An 18,719-nucleotide genomic window follows, 5' to 3' on the forward strand; every position below is an offset into this window, starting at 1 on the left:
AGATAATGTTCTGGGTGCTTTACCCATAGGTCTACACATAGGTGAGCTTTACGGGGTTTGTGGGGGGGGGAGGGGGTACACAAGAATTGGACTGATAAAGGCAGGGCTGATAAGAAGTGTCTGAATAGAGCACACTTTGCTGCAGCTAATGTGGTCATCACCAAAGTGTCAATCTCACCCACTGGCACAATCTGCAGGAACCAAATTTACATCGCTCGGCCTGATCCCTGACTTCTGACCTGTCACTGGTTGCGCTTCAGGAAGGCAGCTGCAAGTGAAATGTACAGATGTGTGTGGAGAAAGGGTGACTGACTCCAGGAGCCTTAACCAGGGTTCTTTGGAGAGGACTTGAGCTCTGGTGATGCCTGAATGGGCAGGGGCTTTACTCTTCAGGAGCTGTGTAATCAAAGAACAGACTGAGCCCCTGGTTTCTGTCTCCCATTCACAGCCAAGATCCCTCCCCTCCCCTTGCTGTTCACTCCGTGGAGAAATGCAATGAGAAAAGGATGCTGTTAAGCTGCACTTTGCTCCGGTACTTGGCACAGCCTTTGCAGTGTCGGCTATTTTCTGAGAGGGATGCTGCCTTCCTTCTAACCAATGCAGCGCCTGCCTATAGCTCCCCCTGAAAGGAGCTGGAATCATAACCCAGAGAGTGAGCGAGTGATGCGGATGCTTCACAGAGAGTGACTGAGAGAGAGAAAATCGGAGAGACTGGAATATGTGCCTGCCTTAGCAGCATTGCAGTGGTGAAGCCACTGACTGACTACATGCAGGTTACTGCTCTTAATGCATTGCTACAGAGAGCCCCAAAGTCAAGATGAAATGCATCATCCTCCTTTTTCACTGCTTCTCTGTTGTCATCCTGCATTAATTGCTGAGAGTTATTTTCCTTCCTGTGGCTGGCTGCCTGCATCTCTTCTCGTACTGCAGGAGAGACAGTGAAGGAGCGAGCGCTGCACCAGCCCGGTGTCCTGTCCCACAAGGAGGATTCTGCATGATGTGCCAGTGCAGTCAGGGGCTGCTGAAATGGTGCACAGGACGTCTGGAACAGCTGGATTTAGGATTATTAATGGTTTGTGAAGGTGTCCTGGACTCCATCTAGCAATTAGCTGGAGACATCGGCTGTCCCTTGGGGCTTGTTGTCTGCTTTCTATCTTCCTCTCATTACTGCTTTCACACCCATCTGGGTCGACAGCATTTGAGCTAGGGGAAGGGACCTTCTTGGCCAGTAACAGAAGGGTGCTGTGTGGAAAGTGCCGTTGTGAGCTCTGGAGGGAACTGCAGCCTGACCAGCCATGGCTCAAGCAGCTAAGCAGCTGAAGAAAATCAAAGATATTGAGGCTCAGGCTTTGCAGGAGCAGAAGGAAAAGGAAGAATCCAATCGCAAGCGCAGGAACCGCTCTCGGGACCGGAAGAAAAAGGTCAGTGGCACTGGGGCGAGCAGCCCTATATCCAGATGCCTATGCTTGTGGCAGTGGGTGCTGTTTGCGTTTGGGAGGAGGGGAGAGAAGAGGGGGGCAGCCTGCTCCCTGTACAATTTCATGTGCACGCAGCATAAGGAACAGTCCCTGCCAAACGGAGGACAACTTTTGGGGTCAGGAGGCTGCTGTTTGCCCCAATGACTTAGGAAGGAAGCTAGAAAAAAGGTGGGTGAAGGGAGAGAGGAAGGGAAGGGTTCATCTGGGCAGCCAGAGTCTCACACAGCCCACTTCCAAGTCCTTTAATCATCTGCCAGTAACAGATTTGATCTCTGAGATAACATTTCTGGCTTCTAGCTTCATGCAGTTTCCCAGAGTTGCTCTATATATGCACAGCGAAGGGGCCAGTGACCCTCACTCCTTTCTCCAGTGACGGAGTGGTCTCAGTGTCCACGTCATGCCCTGCTTTACCCAGAGCACCGAACCCAGGGTAAGGTGGCCGCTCAAGGAGAGGGAGCAGTTTTGTGCAGAGGCTGAGAGCTCTGCTGCTGCTCAGGGCAGGCTGTTTGTGAGCAGGACACGGGTCACCCCTCCCAAGAACAGCATGCTGCTTGTTGGCAGGGGGTGTGCAGGCGGTCAGAAGCAAGAAGAGGTGTCTTTCCCCTCTGCTGACACTGAGGTGTGGGAGCCTTTGGTCTGCCAGCTGTTCCAAGCTGTAGCTTCCCTCTGGAAAGTTACTGCCATTTGTTTTCTTGCTGCCAGCTTCCTGCAGGAGCAGGCAAGTGGCTAAGATAGCTTTGCTGCCCCTTGGAGATCTCGTTCTCACAGCAGGGCCTGATGTGTGTGCTATACACCAATGCGGAGAGGCAGTGAGGAGGGAGGTGAAACCAAGGGTAATCCTGTATATATATGAAAGGAGGTTGCGATACCGGGGTGTCTTAGGTAGACTTCTCCTCTGTATTTAGCAAAAGACTTTGTGACTTCCATGTGTCCCCTGTGAGCAAGAGGCTTAAAGCAGAGCTCTGGTGCTTGGAGCATGTTGACAGCTGCTTCCGTGCAGTCCTGAGAAGTGTCCTGCTGAGGTGACAGGGACAGGCACTGCTGACCAGCCCTCAGGCTTTTATTTTTCCTGCCACACTGCTGGACAATTGCCAGTTTAGGTTGTCTGGGCTAGTCCCGGACACTGTAATTCCAATTTCATTCATGCCTGTTTCTGGTGAAGGCTCACTGTGTGTGGCTTTCAGAAGACCATCCTATTCCTTCCCACCTCCCCTCTCCCCAGCACAGTGTATATGTGTCTCAGTGATGGGCTGGGAGATCCAAAGATTCCAGTAAAGTGTCTGGACTTCCTCAGGTAGAAGGTCCTAGGGAGGGCACCTTCTTGCCAGCCCCATGTGAGAGGCCTAAGTCACACTTGCTGCCAGGACAGGGTGACAGAAGGAAGGAAAGCGGAGAAACACAGCTGAATAAACCCAAGAGGGCTCTGGTTCCCTGGGACGGAACAGACCTTGCAGCCATAAAGAAGTCTCTTGCAGAACACTAGTCAGGATTGTCACAGCATGAGGAGCGTGGATCAAGGTCTTCTTGGAGAATTCAGTGGGATTCTGGCACACTGAGGAGAAGCTGATTTTAGCTACCCCTTCCTGAGTATTACGTCCAGGGAACACACTCTGACAAGGGAGACTGGCCTGCCTTTCAGCTTACTGCCTACCGTCAGGGCAGGCAGAGCCCCTGCTCACCCCCTCCCTGTTTCTCCTGGGACCAAAGCTGGGACAGGGATGCTTTCCATGTGAGGCTGAACGCCAGGCTGTCTGACCAGGAGGGCTCTGTGCCTGCCAAGAACAGCTAATTGTGGAGAGATCGACGGACACGTTCAGGACAGACTCGAAGTCTGCAGACAGCAGCTTGGAGCTTGGATGTGGGGTTTTAGCTACAGTGCTAGCATGTCAAATGCTGCCTTCTTCAGTGGTAACTGTTTACTGCATGCAGGCTCGTGGCTTTTTCCTGCAGGGCTTCTTTTACTCTTCTACAGGGCAGCTTGTCTCTCATGTTGCTTCAAAGGGCTTTGCTTTGAAGAGCCACCAACCCAGGAAAGTTTGCTGTGGGGCAAGCTCTCTCTTCTTATCCCCAGCCCTCAAAAGCCCGAGTGTTTGTAGTGGTAGTGGTTTATTGTACAAGTCTCTGTTGGCACCAAGCTGAGGGGTGCCAGAAAGTGTTGGAGTTTCTCATTCTGTTTTGCAACAACAGCTATGGGGGTTTCATCTGTGCTAGCCTGGATGTTTGGCCAGTGCATTGTGAGTCTGTGTGGGGCTTGCCTAATGTCTGTGCAGAAGGCCTCTCTTCCAAAATACTCCTGCACTGGCCATCAGCATGGACCAAAAATGTGTCACTGGGTCCTTCTGCTTCTCCACCTGTGTCTGCCATTTGTCTCTTGCTTTATCTCTATGCACATCAGGCTCCTGTGAGCAGAGGAGCTGCTTGTGTTCTGTGTTTGTACAGTGCAGCATGTCAATGTCTCAATTTACGGCTGAGCCCACCATACACTGCTGCAGTGCCCTTTTTTAGAGTTAATTGTAGGGCGTGACCTGTGATCCAGGAAGGTGCTAGCATGACACAAAGCAGCAGAGACAGCCAGAGAAAGGAGATGATGGCCCCAGAACAAGTTTCTTCTAATCTCATGCAAGCTGATCCCTGTATCCATCAGCATTTCCAGCTGTTTTTGTGTGGTCGTGTGTGTCCCCTGTATTGCACAAATTACCAGTTGGTGGTTGAATCCTACAAGACCATTGTGTCCTGTGATAGATATCTGGAGGTGGTGACTTCAGTTATTTAAAGCTGTGTTGCCCCAAACCCTTCTTCTTGGACCATAATTATAGTTGTCACTTTTTAGTTTCCATGGAAATTTCTTGGCTTTTTTATTGAGTGTGTGTAATGAGCTCAGTTGACCTTGCATTGTCCATTTCCATGTTGTGTGCCTCTTGTTTGTCTCTCAGCACAGGAACAGTCCAGGTGTTATAATCTTTCCTGCTCCTCCAGTATGCTCTGCCTCCACTATTTGTAACTCAGGTGGTGAGAGCTGGTGTTTGGTTTAATGGGGTGCATAAAGTATTTAAGCCATGGCAAAGGTGTCACCCACCTTTGCTCTCTGTGCAGCCTAGCCACACTTGTATTTTGGGCCAAGCTGCCACTGAACAGCTGGACATGTTCTGAGTAGTGGTCCTGATCTGTGTGCTCCACAGTGTTGCTGGAGGTTGCCTTGGTCTGAGGTTGGCCCTAGGATACCAGCTCTCAATAGTCTGTTCTGTCCCCACAGTCAGCACAGGTGCTGAATTGTGAGGAATTGCAAGGTCCTCACAAGCATAATGTGTTGGTGGCTCCTTGGGGTGCTCTGCAGACAGGTAGATGTGATGGGGAGCAGCCCATGAGCAGGAGATGGGAGTTGAATCACAGAAGTTTGCTGCCATTAGAGAATTGGCCAAGCATCAACTGGAATGGCTTCTCACTGTTCCTGCTGCAGTACCCTAGCTTCAGTGCTCTGTGTGTTTTGTTTAGATGGCCAGCCCACAGGGGACCACAGCCACTGAGTTAACAGTTACTGGGCTGCATGTGGAGTCTCTGATGTGGTCAGCTGCGCTGTCATTAGGGCAGGTGGTGATAGATGTAGCAGTGTCTGTGTTTTGGACCAGCTATCCATCCTTATTTCATGGTTCTGGGAGATGCTGATGGTAAAGAACACCTCCTTCCTTTCATGGCAGGTGTGGTGTGGTCAAGCTGCCACAGCAGTTGGGAAGCCTCCCCCTTGGAAGTCACACAGAGCAGTTGACAGATATAGACCTGCCTTTTGCAGGATTATTGATGCTTTGGCACAACTTGTGAGGCTGGTCTGTAAATTGTTACTGTCCATACAGTGTTACTGAGTCTTTTTTGAGTTGTATGTGGCTTATTATGGTGATTACATTGTCCAGATAGAGAACATACTGAATCCCTTTCTGGGAATTCTGGAAGCATTTGCCAAGCTCACCAGCCTGGTGGTTAGAAAGGGCCCAAAAGGTGTGACCTCGTGCTGGGACCCAGGGTATTTGGCTCACCTTTGTTTCAAACGTGCATCTAAAGCAACTTGCAACTGTACCAAGTGCAACACGATGGATTGCTAGTGCCTGCAGTGCCTTGCAACCTGACAAGCTTTGAATGAGATGAATAAATAATAATAAAAAAAAGCTAATACTTTTGTGACAGTTGTTCTTACTAGTGAAGTACACAAATTCTGGTACCAAATACAGCCAAATATCCAGTCAGGTCTGAAGAGTGGCAGACATTCATCTGAGGAGCACAAAGAGGCAGATAAGAGCTGAACTCCTCAATTGGCATGGGGCCAGAACATGGAACCTGTAAAATATCTATAACAAGGGTGTTATGCAGCAAATATGACCAACAGTACTTCAGGAAGATCAACAATTCTAATAATGTCCAAAGGCCCCCTCAGTTGCACATATGAAAGTGGGTACAGTCGCTATGCAGCATAGCTGGTGGCTAGCAGATTAAATAACAAGCTAACTAGACGGTCAGAAGAAGGCAATTTCTATGGTAATTGCTATCAATGTTTAAATGATAAATTGTTAGTGTGAAAAACGTGATACATCTGCTCACCATGTTCAGAGCAAGTTTTGCCTGGGCATCTAAAGAATAGAGGACAGTGCACTGCTGTCTCAATTTACTACTTTTTTGTTTGTTTTGAGTAATGAGGAGCAGACCACTTCTTTTATCATTCCACTTCTGTCTAGTTCCTTTGGTTTGCAAGCGTACAAGAGTAAGACGGTCTCTCGATATGGATTTGTACAGCGTCTCGCCCAATGCCATCTTGAGTGCTGAAAGAAATTGTTTCCAAATAAGAAATTCTGCACAAAACTCCTCGCTGTTTTTCTAGTTGTCCATTTCCAGGTTGCAAAACACATATCAGTCTGTTATATATTGGAATACATCCCAGCAGGAGTCAGAAGAAACTCCAAGCTGAGGTAGGCGAGGTGAACTGGGAGAGGGGCTAGGTCCTGAATGGGCAGCTGTGAAAAGCTAGAGGTGATATGGAGGGTGCTAATTCTTTTGCATGAAAGAAATTCCGCATGTTTAGGAAATGTGGGAAATAGTTCAAGTCAAGTAGGGCTTGGAACAACAGCCACAGGTTCCATCAGACAAAGAAGCAATTACAGATGCTTTGGTAGTAGGACAACTGATCAGTCATACAGGATGAGCGTGCTTGTGCTTGTTGTGTCACAGTCCAAAGAGCTTACTCATCTCCTGTTCACTGATGAACTGTGTCAAGTGGAACCTAACTCCAACCATAGGATCCCTGAGACTTAAAATCCAGGCACCTCTGTCAGAGTACCCTTTCTGCAAAGGTTGCCGTTGCAGAGAAGAGCATGAGATGGGAGCCTGGAGTCCTTGGCAGCTCTGGAAGGACAGGCAAGACACTGTGGGAGACCACTGGGGCAGAGTAGTCCCATTAGCTGATCCTGCACTAAGGAGCTCCTCCTTGCTGGAGGAGAAGCAGAGTCAGGAAAGGACATTGAAGTACACAGCTGCCATCTCACCCGAGGCAGCATCAGGACAACAAGAGCGATGATTATGCAGGCGTCTTCCCTAAAAAGTTATCCAGCTGTTGGTGTGGCACAACACTGAAGCAGGTACCTTTAGAGCTTTGTCATAGTTGTACTAGGTGAGGCTGTTAGGGCACCAGATGCCCCAGCCAGGCTCCAGCTACTAACATCAGCTCTTTGCAGCCAGGATTGTGTGTCTGGACTCCAGTTCTCTGGGTATGAGGCACATTTTTCTGCAAAGGAATTGGTATCTGGTATCTTCTGCCTGAAACTTGATGCTACTGTGCAGCGGCAGGGAGAAGGGGCATGGGATATCAGGACAGCCAAAACCTTTGAGGCTCTATGAATGTAACTGGCCGAGTGTGTGGACAAAGAATTAGACTGTGTTACTATGAATGGGCTCAGTCATTAGCTATCTAGCTATTACATAGGCTTTCAAAAGGATTTTGCAATTGAGAGGGCCATCTTAAATCTTTCTGTGTGTTGTGCATGCTAGGTTCAAGGCAGCAGTGCAACGTTGAATCTTTTCAGCTATAATTGCCAGGTTCTTAAAGCATTTTGTATACACAGTTGCTGGCAGACTGGGGCAAAGCATGAGCTCCTTTACAGGTGATCCAGTGCACTGACTGATGGAGCAGCTGTGGAGGATTTGCACCCACCATTGTCTGCCCAGTGCGCCAGCAAGGAATTGATTTGTGCAAGCAGAAGGTAACTGTGACCCTCCAAGCTCTATCAAGGTTGTTGAGGAAGAAAGTCCCATCAGGGTCTGGGAAGGATTACGTCAGCTGGCTGCACTGTCAGGAGATTCAGACCTCTGATTTGCAGAAGATTAATAAATATTTAGTTCGTGTTTTATGCTGAGTTGGGAAGTATGGGGGCTGAGTGTGACAACGGCTTCCTCTGATGCTGTTTATCTGACCTGCCACTGGAGTACTGTGTGAATGGAAATGCTGTCAGGATTAGAGAGAGCGTCAGTGCTACACTGTGTTGTGCTGCTCTGCCGACTGAGGTCTGCAAGGGGACATTCTCCACACAACCCACTAAGGTTTCCTCTCCATCTCTCTGTGTCTCTCTCACAGGGAGTCAGCAGGAAGAGGAGGTGGTTTCAAACTTCCCTTTGGCTAAATTCTGTCCGATTTCACTCACTGCTGCTCACAATCACCCTCTAGCATTTTTCCATTAGGCTGCAATGCAGCGTGCACTGGTTATAATGGGAGCATCTGTGCTCCCAGCATTTGTATTTTCTTTCCAGCGATTGCATTAAGTATGGGGGAGGGATGGCAGAGAATAGTGCATGGCATATTTATGTGGTGGAAGCAAAATGGCAATGCAGAAATTAGACTACTCTCAATGCTCCTTTACAGAAGAGAGGTTACAGGAGTTTGTGGCTGAGCACAGGATGCTGGAATGGACACAAACCAAGATGTCTCATATGGCCCAGAACGCGTATTCAGTAGCAGTTCCTCTCTGGTGTTTACCTTTTTCTTCTTTCACTGTCTGCTTTGCCCTTTTCAGGATGTGGTGTTCAGGTAACCTGGTTTCTCAGATAATGAGAGCTGAAGTATGATAGATTATGTTTGATTGGGAAGTTCATCCCTTTCTCAGTAAACAATTGTCCACAAATACTAAAGGCACTTTTAAGTGAAGAAGAGCTTGCACACTACTTAACTAGCAAGGCATTTTAGAGCCGGTGCCTCTGTCCTTTGCTGACACTTCCAGACAAGAGGGAACTGCAGAGCTTGTGATGGGAGGGGGAGCAGCTGGCATGTAGAACATGAGCAGAATATAAGCATCTGGATGAGAGGGATGTCAGGTCAGAACAGACCCTGCTGCTGCAGGGACTCGCTGGCGGCTAGAAGAGGCACAGAGAGGAAGCTGGTGCCATTCTGCACTGCTGCTCTGCAGGCTCTTAAATTATTCAGGTAATAATGGTATCCATATGTGCTTGGTGAACCCACCAGATATCAAGGTATTGGATTGAGGCAAGCAGTGTTTAAAACCTTGCGGCGTTCAGAAATGTGTTTCAGGAGCAAGCTCCTTCAGGCTGTGCCCTATCCTCAGTGCCTGGTCCCCTGTGCTGTGTGGAGCACCCCTGGTGTCTGCCCAAGCAGGGCAATTGCTGTGCACAGGGAGTGAGCCCTGCCCAGAGCAAACGCCTTCAGGAGGATGCGAGGCAAAGGATGATGCCCCTTTTGATAGTCCTGTGCTTGATACCATGAGGGGCTCGGGTAATTCATGGTGAGAAGCTGCTTCTGGTGTGCTGCAGCTGAGGTACAGCAAGCTAGGTTTGAGCTCAAAGGAAAGCAGCTTTACAGAGAGCTAAATTTAGAAGTTTAGTCTGAATTATGCTAATTTGTTTTAATTGTCTAAGTATGTCAAGGTTCTTCAGAAATATACCCTCTCTTTGCTGGCCTGGGAAGGTGCAGCTTCACTGGGGGCGTGATGGAAGGATAGGTCAAGGATTACAGACATTACTGTGTTCCCTGTCCTACTTACATGTATATCGCTATAGCAGTCCTCACCTTCAGCTCTCAAAATGCCATGAGGTGAGGTTCTGAAAACGTTAGCCCTGGACTGGACAGACTAGCCTTGTTAAAATCTAAGACGTGTAGAGGGCAGCCTCCTGGACACAGGGAAGTTCCTGATATATATAGCCCCTCTATAAAAGGACTGCTCAGCATGGCAGGACTAACTGAAAATTCACATTCCCTTTCACAGCTGAACTATGTCATGTTTTGAGCCACAGTGCTGCAAACAGCAGCAAAATCCAAGCTCCCTTCCTATTTGCAAACCAAATTTTGCTGACTGGCTGAAACATTAAGCCATAGCCATATATTTCTTTGCAGGGGCTGCAAATGTAGGGGACTGTGTTAAATCTAGGGCTTCAGAATGTCGCAGCCTCAGTGAAAAATCTTCAGCAGAAACAAAGCAGCAGGTATTCACCGAAGTGTCTTGGGAGGTGGAGGGAGAGAATGCAGCAGCAGGAGAGCATTTAGAAAACAGACGAGGTTTCTAAATTTATACAGGGATGAGGGAAGAGGGAGAGAGTGTGCGCGCGCGTGTGTGTGTGTGTGTCTGTGTCTGTCCAGGTCATTGAGAAGCCTCCTGTTAAAGCAAAAAGGTACTGCAGCAAAACAACAAGTAGAAATGATGGTTACAGTCATTTACTGCATTGTGGTAAGAGGACTTCTCAGGGCCTGCAGGATACATACATGTGTATATTATGGACCTCTTATATCGGAAATGCAGAGAACAGAGTGCTGAAATCCTTTGCAGAGTATAAACTGTGTTAGATTTTTAACTCATCTGATAGTCCCTGAAAAGGACTAATAAATATTTCCACCTTTCTACAGTGTAATTTGTTAAGAAAACAAAGTCTTCCAGATAATCTACAGGAAAAACAGTGTACTCAGAGTCCATTTAGTTCTGTCATGATGCCATGCCTGGAAGGGGAGCATTGTGTCTTTCCCAGGACTTGCTGAGAACAGCAAAATGTAAAGAATAAGATAAATGCTATGAGAATGTGCTGTTTTGGTGGGTGACATAGACAGGTGTGGGGTGAGTTGAGGACAGTTTCAGCTTTAACAGTGTGCTTCCTGGCTTGCACTGAGCATCTCGGAGCACATGAAAGAGGCTGCCCCTGTCCGTGCATGGCTCTGTGAACACTGTGCAGGTATCTCACTGCTGTCTGTGGGCAGCAAAGGCACCAGACTGTCGGTATGACTGCCCCATTTAGATCTTGTTCCAGCTCTGCCTCCCTGTCATCTGGCATATTCATGGACCCTGAGGCAGTACAGATGCCTGGCATCCTAATGCACTGGATGGAATACACTCTGAGGGTCTGTCATCTATTTTAAACAACGATCTGGGAAAGAGAAGAAGGGAGTGTCTGTGCCATCACCTTGCAGCGAGTAAGCTGTCTGCTCGGTGCTCTGACTGAACCAGCCTGTGCTCACACAGTCTCAGAGCCTTGCCTTGGGCAAGTGCTGTGGGAAATGCTGTGCTAGACATTCTAGGCATTTGACCCTTCCATCTCCAAACGTGCTGCAATTAAACTCAACATCTTCTAAGACACTTCATCAGCTTGCTCTCCTCTGTCCCCGGCTGAGGGCTTTGCCTCTCAGAGCTGAGCACCGTGTCCTGGCACACATACATTGCTCTGTTCAGAGAGAGTGGCTCTGCTGAGCAGTAGGTACTAATTTCTTCAATAGCCTAGCTCTGTGTTGTCACTTGCAGTGTAATTGTTGTTAATGGCACTCGGAGACCTTGGAATCTCTTGTGCAAATAGAGAGGTCCTGGGCAGTGCCAAAATGCATGTGCTGATCGCTGCTGTCATCTAGCAGTCTTCTGGGTAAAGTGCTCATGAGGTCCTTGTGGAGAGATTGTTGCGCTACTTCCTGAAACATGTCTTGGCTGCACTGCTGGAGCTACTTGTCAGCTCTGCTGCACAGCTGGCTTCTGATTTAGGAATTTGCAAAGAGTTTGTTATGCTGGCGCTATGGATGGACATTGAAAATCACTGGCTTTGTTATTGGAACTGAAGAATCTGAAACAAGCAATTCCCTTTTGCTCTGTAGTTCTCTATAATCTTGCAAAAACAAAGTTAAGCTGGTGTTACCAGTGCACGGAAAGTTTCAGAAACTACCATCCTTTCCAACACCTTGTATTAGTTGGCTGGGAGAAGAATCTTACCATGCAACACATCAAGACTGTGAAACTGTATTGCAGCACAAGGCGAATTCTTACAAGTCAGTTGTTCTTTTTGCAGGTGTCACACAAGCTGTAGGGATGGAGTGAAAAAATGGCTGCTTTGGGCTGTATCTTTCTTCCAGCAGATAGTATCTGCCAGAGCTTTAGGCAGGGATGAAATAGATGCCAACTGAGCTGTTTCTTGCATTCCTCTGCATGGGGAGGGAGGGGAAGGAGTAAAAGGGGTCTGCCTGGGAATCAGCTCTACTCTGTTGATGACTGTTATGAGCTTTTACTGTGTGCTGTAATTGCATGCATGCCTCTTCCACTTCTAGGTTCTTACTCTGATATTTGAAATAATAATATTCTTCTGAAAACGATTTCCATGGTTTTGCTTACAGGAGTAAATAATGTGTTTTTAAATAAGATGCTAAACTTCAATAATCCCATTTCTATGGCTTGGAAATCTCTGCATGGAGTTCCTTTTCAGCTCTTTCTTCTCCCCCTACCTTCATTTGCCTTGTGGTGGATGAAAGTGCTCGAGTTGGCTGTGAGCTTGGGAAGTGGTGTGTGTGGGGTGGTGATGTGCTAGGGAGCTCTCAGCAAGGGAAAACTTACCTAATTGGCTTTTGATGTTGGACTTGCTTTCCCTGTAGTGGGGAGGGTTATGGTTCCACTTCCTCCACCTTTAACGCTGAAACAGAAGTTACATCCGTGGGTCAGTGTCTTTGGCATGGCAGTGTTTCAGCTCTCAAGCAAGAGATGACTGCACAGAGTCTGTACTTGGCCTTGCAGGTTATAATTTTCTAAGCTCTTCCCTTCTTCAGCTCTTTTTCTGGCAGAATTAGCTCAGCTCACAGGGACAGTAGATTTGGTCCAAGCAAGAATTGCTCGGTGAAGCGTGGCATCGCAGCTCTCTTCATGCACAGGTTGGACGTGCCACTGAATTGTTGCATAGCAATGTGCTCCTGTTGAAGAGTAACATGATGGTCAGCAGGCTGACCCCTTTCTGTACATACTAAGAAAAATGCTTCCTGTCAAGACTGCTGTCAAATAGCTGCAGTGCTGAGATTGCAGTAAGAGGAGCTGCAGTATCACAGGACAAAAGTATAAAATATCTGCTGCCCGTCAGTACTGTATCAGCAAAACTTCTCACAGCTTGTGAACTCATCCCTGTCAATGGTGAGATATGTCTCAGGCCTGCCAGAGGAGTGCTCTGTGGCCAGCAGTAGCACAAGACATAAACAAATTCACCCTCTCTCTGTCCAAAATGTGGGGCAGCAGTGTTCAATGCCTCCTGACAACATAGCAGCAGGGATCAGCAGCACCTCCACAGGGGGACTCTCAACACACTGCATAGCACCACCACCACAGCAGCAGCAGAGAGGACAGTGGTTCTGCCTTTCTTGTACTGCCCAGACATGGTGGGTAAGCTGCAGATGCTGGGGCAGAGGACCTGACATCTTTCTCCAATTCACTTTGTTTGAAAGTCATACTTTGGAGCTGAGAGAACTGTGAGGATGCACAGAGCGAGCTGATCCAGAGGCTGTGCTCAGCACTGCTGTAGTGAAGCAACTTCCTTCTGGAGTTGGGAGATCAGGTCCATTCACTGGGAAGGGGCATTGCACGTTGGGCATTGTAGTCTGCACAGACTTCATCTCTGTAGAGGTGTTTTGCCCATTTGCTGGAAATAAATGCAGTGTTGTACACAGAGAAAGACAAAGAAGAGTGCCCAGTAATATCACATGAACCTGTAATTTGTTCTTGACAGAAAGAATCTATTGCAACCTACTGTGAGAAAAAAAGGAGCTCAGCAGATGAGGAAGGTTCAGAATTTCCTTCATTGTTCGTGTGAGATTTCTGGAGAAACAAACAAAAAGAAACAACAAAAACAAAGCAACTAATGTGCAACTAATGTGCTTTTTGTCCTCTTCCTGGAGCTGCAACCACTGCAGTTAGCTTCCTGCCCTCCAGCTGTCTGCTCTTTACTGCCAACTGCTGAGCTTTGCCAGCAGGTCACCAGGATAATGCTAGGCTTATTTAGTGAAGAATGGTACCTTGAAAATATGCACAAATCATGCTTATGTTTAAATTAAGAGAGATATATGACATGCCAGTGATGTGATTAGGAGCTGGCAGGAAACAGTAGAGATTTCTGGGGTTGGGTGCCCAACCATGAAAATAAGGACCTAACTTTGGCTGTGGCTTTGAAGATCGGTATGAGCAAACATGCATACAAACTAGTTGCTTGGAGGTCGTCATGCCTCTGAAGAGGCACTAAGGGTTGCAGAGAGCTAGGAGAACAGGCTACAGAGCTGGAGGCTTCCAGCAGGACCAGGTTCCAAAACATGGTCAGCAGCTAATGCAGCAAGGCAGCTGTAATGAAACCATTGTGCTGTTATGTCTGCCACAGCGCTTTGGCATCCTGGCCAAAATGTGCTTCCCAGTCTCCATCCATGGGCAGGTGAAAATGGGTCCTCTTTTGAAAAGAACTTGAGGAAGCCAACAGAGGAGATAATCAATAGGATTTTCTTTACTATTTAATTAAATTCACGGGCATGCACAGCCAGAGCATTCAGTGTAAAATAGGCACTTAGACTCCCCCCATACTCCATGAAATTAAAAGGAGGAAATCTAAAGGTTTTAGGATGAACTGTCTTTGTGAGCCTTGTAGCCAGCATTTCTTATAGTTGCTGTCAGAGATCCTGTGATGTTTGTGTGTGTGTGTGGACTGACTCCTCTGTCCTGCCAAAATCCTTCTCAAGCAATTGCATTCTGCTTCCTTCAGTTCCCTTGCTTCTCTGGTTCTTTGAGTTCTCCTTAGCATTTCTGTGGTCTGCTAGAGGCTGCTCTCTCTTACACTGGTTATGGGCACATTGGTTTAGCTGAGGGTGACCAAATGTAGGGAAATCTTTGCAGTTGTGGAGTAGGCTGTAGGCTGAGTCATCAAAATGAAAGCAGTGGAAATGGAAGAGTGCAGTACATCGATGTTAACTCTGTTGAAGATCAGGTTTCTGTGTTTCATGTTGCAAAGCATATTCTGTTAGAAGTCTAGCATAAAAAATGCTGAAATAAAATCGTCCTCTGTGCCCCCACATTTCAAGGCTTCTTGGATTGTACTGAGCCACTGTAACCTGGTAGTTGAGCAAGGGCACATGGGATGCAGGGGCAAGTGCCTAAAATTTCCTGGCACTGACAGCATTGGTTTCATGCAAAGACCAAGGTAGTTCTAGTGGTAAGTGCTTCAAGGGTATTCATCTCTGAAGGTACACGAAATTGTGCAGTCCTTTTTGAGCTTTGAGGTGCCCTTGCAGTGCAGGGGATCTCTGAGAGCTGCGGGAGAGGGGATCAAACTGCCTGCTTCTCTTGAGGTTTGCACAGCCTATTTGTCTTGTGGAATTACTTCCCCCTCCTCTGCCTGTGATGCAATGGGAGATGGGGACAGCATTATGCCGCATGTTAGCTGGCTGTGCCGGTGCTTCCCTGGCCTGTAGAAGCCCCAGCAGGTTCCCCAGCTGCTCTGCGGACAGTATTCTATGCACTCAGCTCCCAGCGCTTGCTGCCGGCACCAGTAGCCGGGAGTAACATCTTATTTTTGAATCATTTAGGGGGGGATTTTTTATTAATAACCCAAATTACCCCGCAAAACTGCAGCTTCTCTGATGTTAAATATTAAAGTTCACTAAGTGGGTGAGCCAGCACAGAGAACAGCATGCTGGTGACAACTTGTGCTGGTGGGACCTCCAGGGTGCATCTATCCTCCCTCGGTGGAGAGCCCTCCATTGTCAGGGCAGCCAGGTGCTTCCCCTCACAGCTCCCCATCTTCCCAATGGCATTTTGCATGCTTTAAACAGATCAGCACATCAAAGGCTGGCAGATCCTCTCTCTGGCGTTGCCATGGCAGCAGCAGCTGAGAGGATTTGGATGTTTCTGGGGCGGATTGCGTTGCTGGGTGCATTGGGGCAGAAGAGGACTGCTGTCCATGCACCTGCATTCCTGTCCTCACAGACACGAGTGTGCACGGAGCTTTCTCACTGTGTAAGGGGCTGCTCTGCCTTGGCTTAGGGTGCTGTGATACCTCCAAACTGCCCCCCTCGGCTCCCTGCAGTTCTGGGAGAGAAGAACGCTGTGCCACACGTCAAGTAGGTCAGCTGAATACACCCTTAGAAACGCTTGCTTCTCTCTGCTGGCTCTCCAGGGAGCAGAGGGGTCTGCTCCAGGAGCTGGCCCTGCCAGTGCTTAATGCTGTTACAGTGAGGCTGCCCTCTGGGCGCCTTCCTCAGGGCCCTCCTCAGTGCCTTGCAGCTCCATGCATGCTGCTGCAGGGGATTTCCAGGAGTGGGCACAAAGCTGAGCTTTGAACACTGTGGAAAATGCGACATTTGTCTGGGCAGCGTGCTGCAGCAGCGTGATCCAGGGGGCTGCTGCTGGGCCTCGATGTTAGTCTGTTGAGCTGTGTTTCATTAGCAGAATGCCTAATCCTCCTTACCAGGTGCTGCAGTTGCTCCCAGGAATTCAGCACTCCCTTGTGAACACTTCCCTCTCAGGTGCTCCTGGCCTCTCCAGCCAATGTCTGCTGAGGGGGCAGGCACACGTATGTGACTTATTCTTATGCACCCATAGCAAATATTCCGTGGATAACAATGGCTGGCACTCAGGAACAGCTGGCTGGTGTGGTGAAGGAAACCAGGTAATTTCAGTCACCCAGCCTGCTGCTTATGCTGCTGCAGCTTAGGCAGCCAGCTCTTGGGCCGGTGGCCTCAGTGCTGTTGGACAGTGCATTCTTTGGGAGATTATGAGTTGGTGGCAGTATGCTGTAACGTGGTTTGTGGTGGGTATGTTATCATTGTCAAGTTGCTTTGCAATCATCTGAATTAACTGCAAACTCATCTGCAACAAAAAATGCTTTCTGTTTTCATTGCCTCTAAGTGCACAGTATTCTCTGCTTTCCCTAGGGTAGGCTAGATTCCCTGATGGGACTGGGGACCCAGTGCTCTTCCAGGCATGGGCATGCCAACAGATGATATATATTTTCTTTGTAGTATCTCCAAAAAATGCTCTTGGATTGCAGAAGCACTTCTGATGCCCATCTCTGAGAATCAAGTGACATTCCTGTCTCCAGAGGGCTTCCTTAACACCAGCTGTGGCCTATTAAAGAGATTCGCCTTAGGGCATAACTGGTCTTTTTCAAGAGCAATTTCCTGCAAAAGGTCTAACTGAGAATCAGGGGTATGTCTGGCCTGCCCATGCAGGATCCACTCTCAGGAGCTCTGTATTGTAGTACATTGCAGTATTTTCCCAGACTGAATTTACTTTCTCGTAGTTCTGACCTGCATCTGCAGGTACAAGACAGAAGAGCTGGGGTACACATCCAAAAAGTCAGAAGGCAGACAAAAGGATGCTGTTGGTGGGTGGAGCAAAGACCATGTAATTCATTATAATAAATTCCATTTTCTCTTTGTGCATTTACCCTGAAGTAACTCTGTGCTGAGTCTGCTGTCGGGCTGCGGGAGACCTGTGGGAGAACAAAACCTGATTTGTTCTGCAGCGTGGAATCACAGGAGCTCTTTGGTGTTCTCTGCTGCCTCCTGGGTGGGGACTTACCAGTGCCTCTTCCCTAAAATCTGCCTGGTCCTCTTCTGCAATGCAGAGCTGGATGCTGGATGGTGAACAAAACACGCCATTCACTGCTGACCTGTACACATTTTCCAGAGTTTAGAGCAGGGTAAACTGGTAATGGTGACTGCTAGAGGCTTTATCCTACTGGGAGATTTTGAGTTGCAGGTGTGTGGTGGGCACCTTGAAGAGCAGAGATGGAGGATGTATGGTTTGTTCAGATCCCATGCTCCAGAGGAGGATTCATGTAGCCCATGAAGAGGAGCAGTTGCACCGATGTTCTACAGGTGGCAGGGGAAGTTCTCTTCCAGCAGTAAGCACTTGCACATCTCTGGTGAGGTAGCTGACAGAGCTTTGAGGGGCAAAGTTTTACTGCTGAGGCCAGGGAAAAGTGCTGATACTGCAGGCATTCATTGAGAAATGTCCACTGGGAGAAATAAAATATTTGATCTCCTTCACTTTTAGAACAATGGTGAGACTCTCATTAGCTCTGTCAGGTCAGCGGAGCTCTGTCCTCACTCTTATTCTACAGAATTGCTCCCCTTCCAAAGTAGTGTATGAGTGAGTATTTCTGGGACTCTGGGACTCTGCTTCTCTCATCCAGAGGCATCTTATGTAATTGAATTAGACCTTAGCAAAAGCTACTGTGAGATGAAATCATCCTAAATGCTGATCAGTGAGAACAGAGCTGTGGGCATACAACAGAAATGTGCACATCTCTTCTGAATCATTCATTAATTACCCTTAAATGGAACTCATGAGGTTCAAGATTTCAAGTGTTTTTTTCTGCAGATCTGCCAAACTGTTCTTCAGAGCATTGCAGTAACAAGGTGCTCTGGTGTGGGCTGTCGTCCTTGCTGTAACGTTCGTACCATGTTGTCCAGGCCTGTCAAGGGTGTTCAGGAAATTAATGAATCAGCAGTACCTGGAACAGTTAGCTAGTCATAGAAGGGGATCAGCAAAGGGATGGGTTTCTAACATCTTGGATGTCTGTATGAGATGTCTGTATGGGACTGGTAAGGAGCAGGAGCATGCAGTTGCACTCCAGACCTCAGGGAAGCTGTGCACCTTGCCTGCAGAGATGCAGCTGACTCCTGTGGCTGCTAATTGCTAGGTGTGTAATCCATAATCTGTAGGCGTATGGGGCGAAGCAGGAAAATTTTTTCAACTGCTTCCTTTGTTTGCAACTTCCTGTGATGTTTTAAAACATGACCTTAAGCTCAGATACTTACATATGAAATGCTTCATATATTATAGTTTGGGAAACAGGAAAAAACAATAGTTTACCACCTTCTTCCCTCTCAGAAGTCCCATTAAGATAGATTCATGCTGTACAAGTATTATCTCTACAGACATCACAGGCTGGCTGCTGGGAAGGGGGACTGCCCATGTAGGGAAGCTCTGT

General features: G+C 48.0%; 1 protein-coding gene across 8 annotated transcripts in view; it reads left to right on the plus strand.

Annotated features, from left to right (window-relative positions):
• The window catches only part of ANK1 (ankyrin 1), a 68,902-nt gene that overhangs the window by 6,294 nt on the left and 43,889 nt on the right, over positions 1–18,719 (plus strand). For 2 of the 8 annotated variants that reach the window (XM_027443535.3, XM_027443537.3), the window contains exon 1: positions 1,266–1,421. The exons of 1 other annotated variant lie outside the window; for it this stretch is intronic. In XM_027443535.3, the coding sequence (XP_027299336.1) occupies positions 1,296–1,421 (126 nt within the window). In that variant the 5' untranslated portion in view covers positions 1,266–1,295. Of the gene's footprint in view, positions 1–1,260; positions 1,422–18,719 lie in introns of those variants that run through there. 5 more of the 8 variants (XM_027443538.3, XM_027443536.3, XM_027443545.3 and 2 more) reach the window with 4 other exon arrangements.

This window comes from Anas platyrhynchos, chromosome 23 (genome assembly GCF_047663525.1).
Source record: "Anas platyrhynchos isolate ZD024472 breed Pekin duck chromosome 23, IASCAAS_PekinDuck_T2T, whole genome shotgun sequence".
NCBI lineage: Eukaryota > Metazoa > Chordata > Aves > Anseriformes > Anatidae > Anas > Anas platyrhynchos.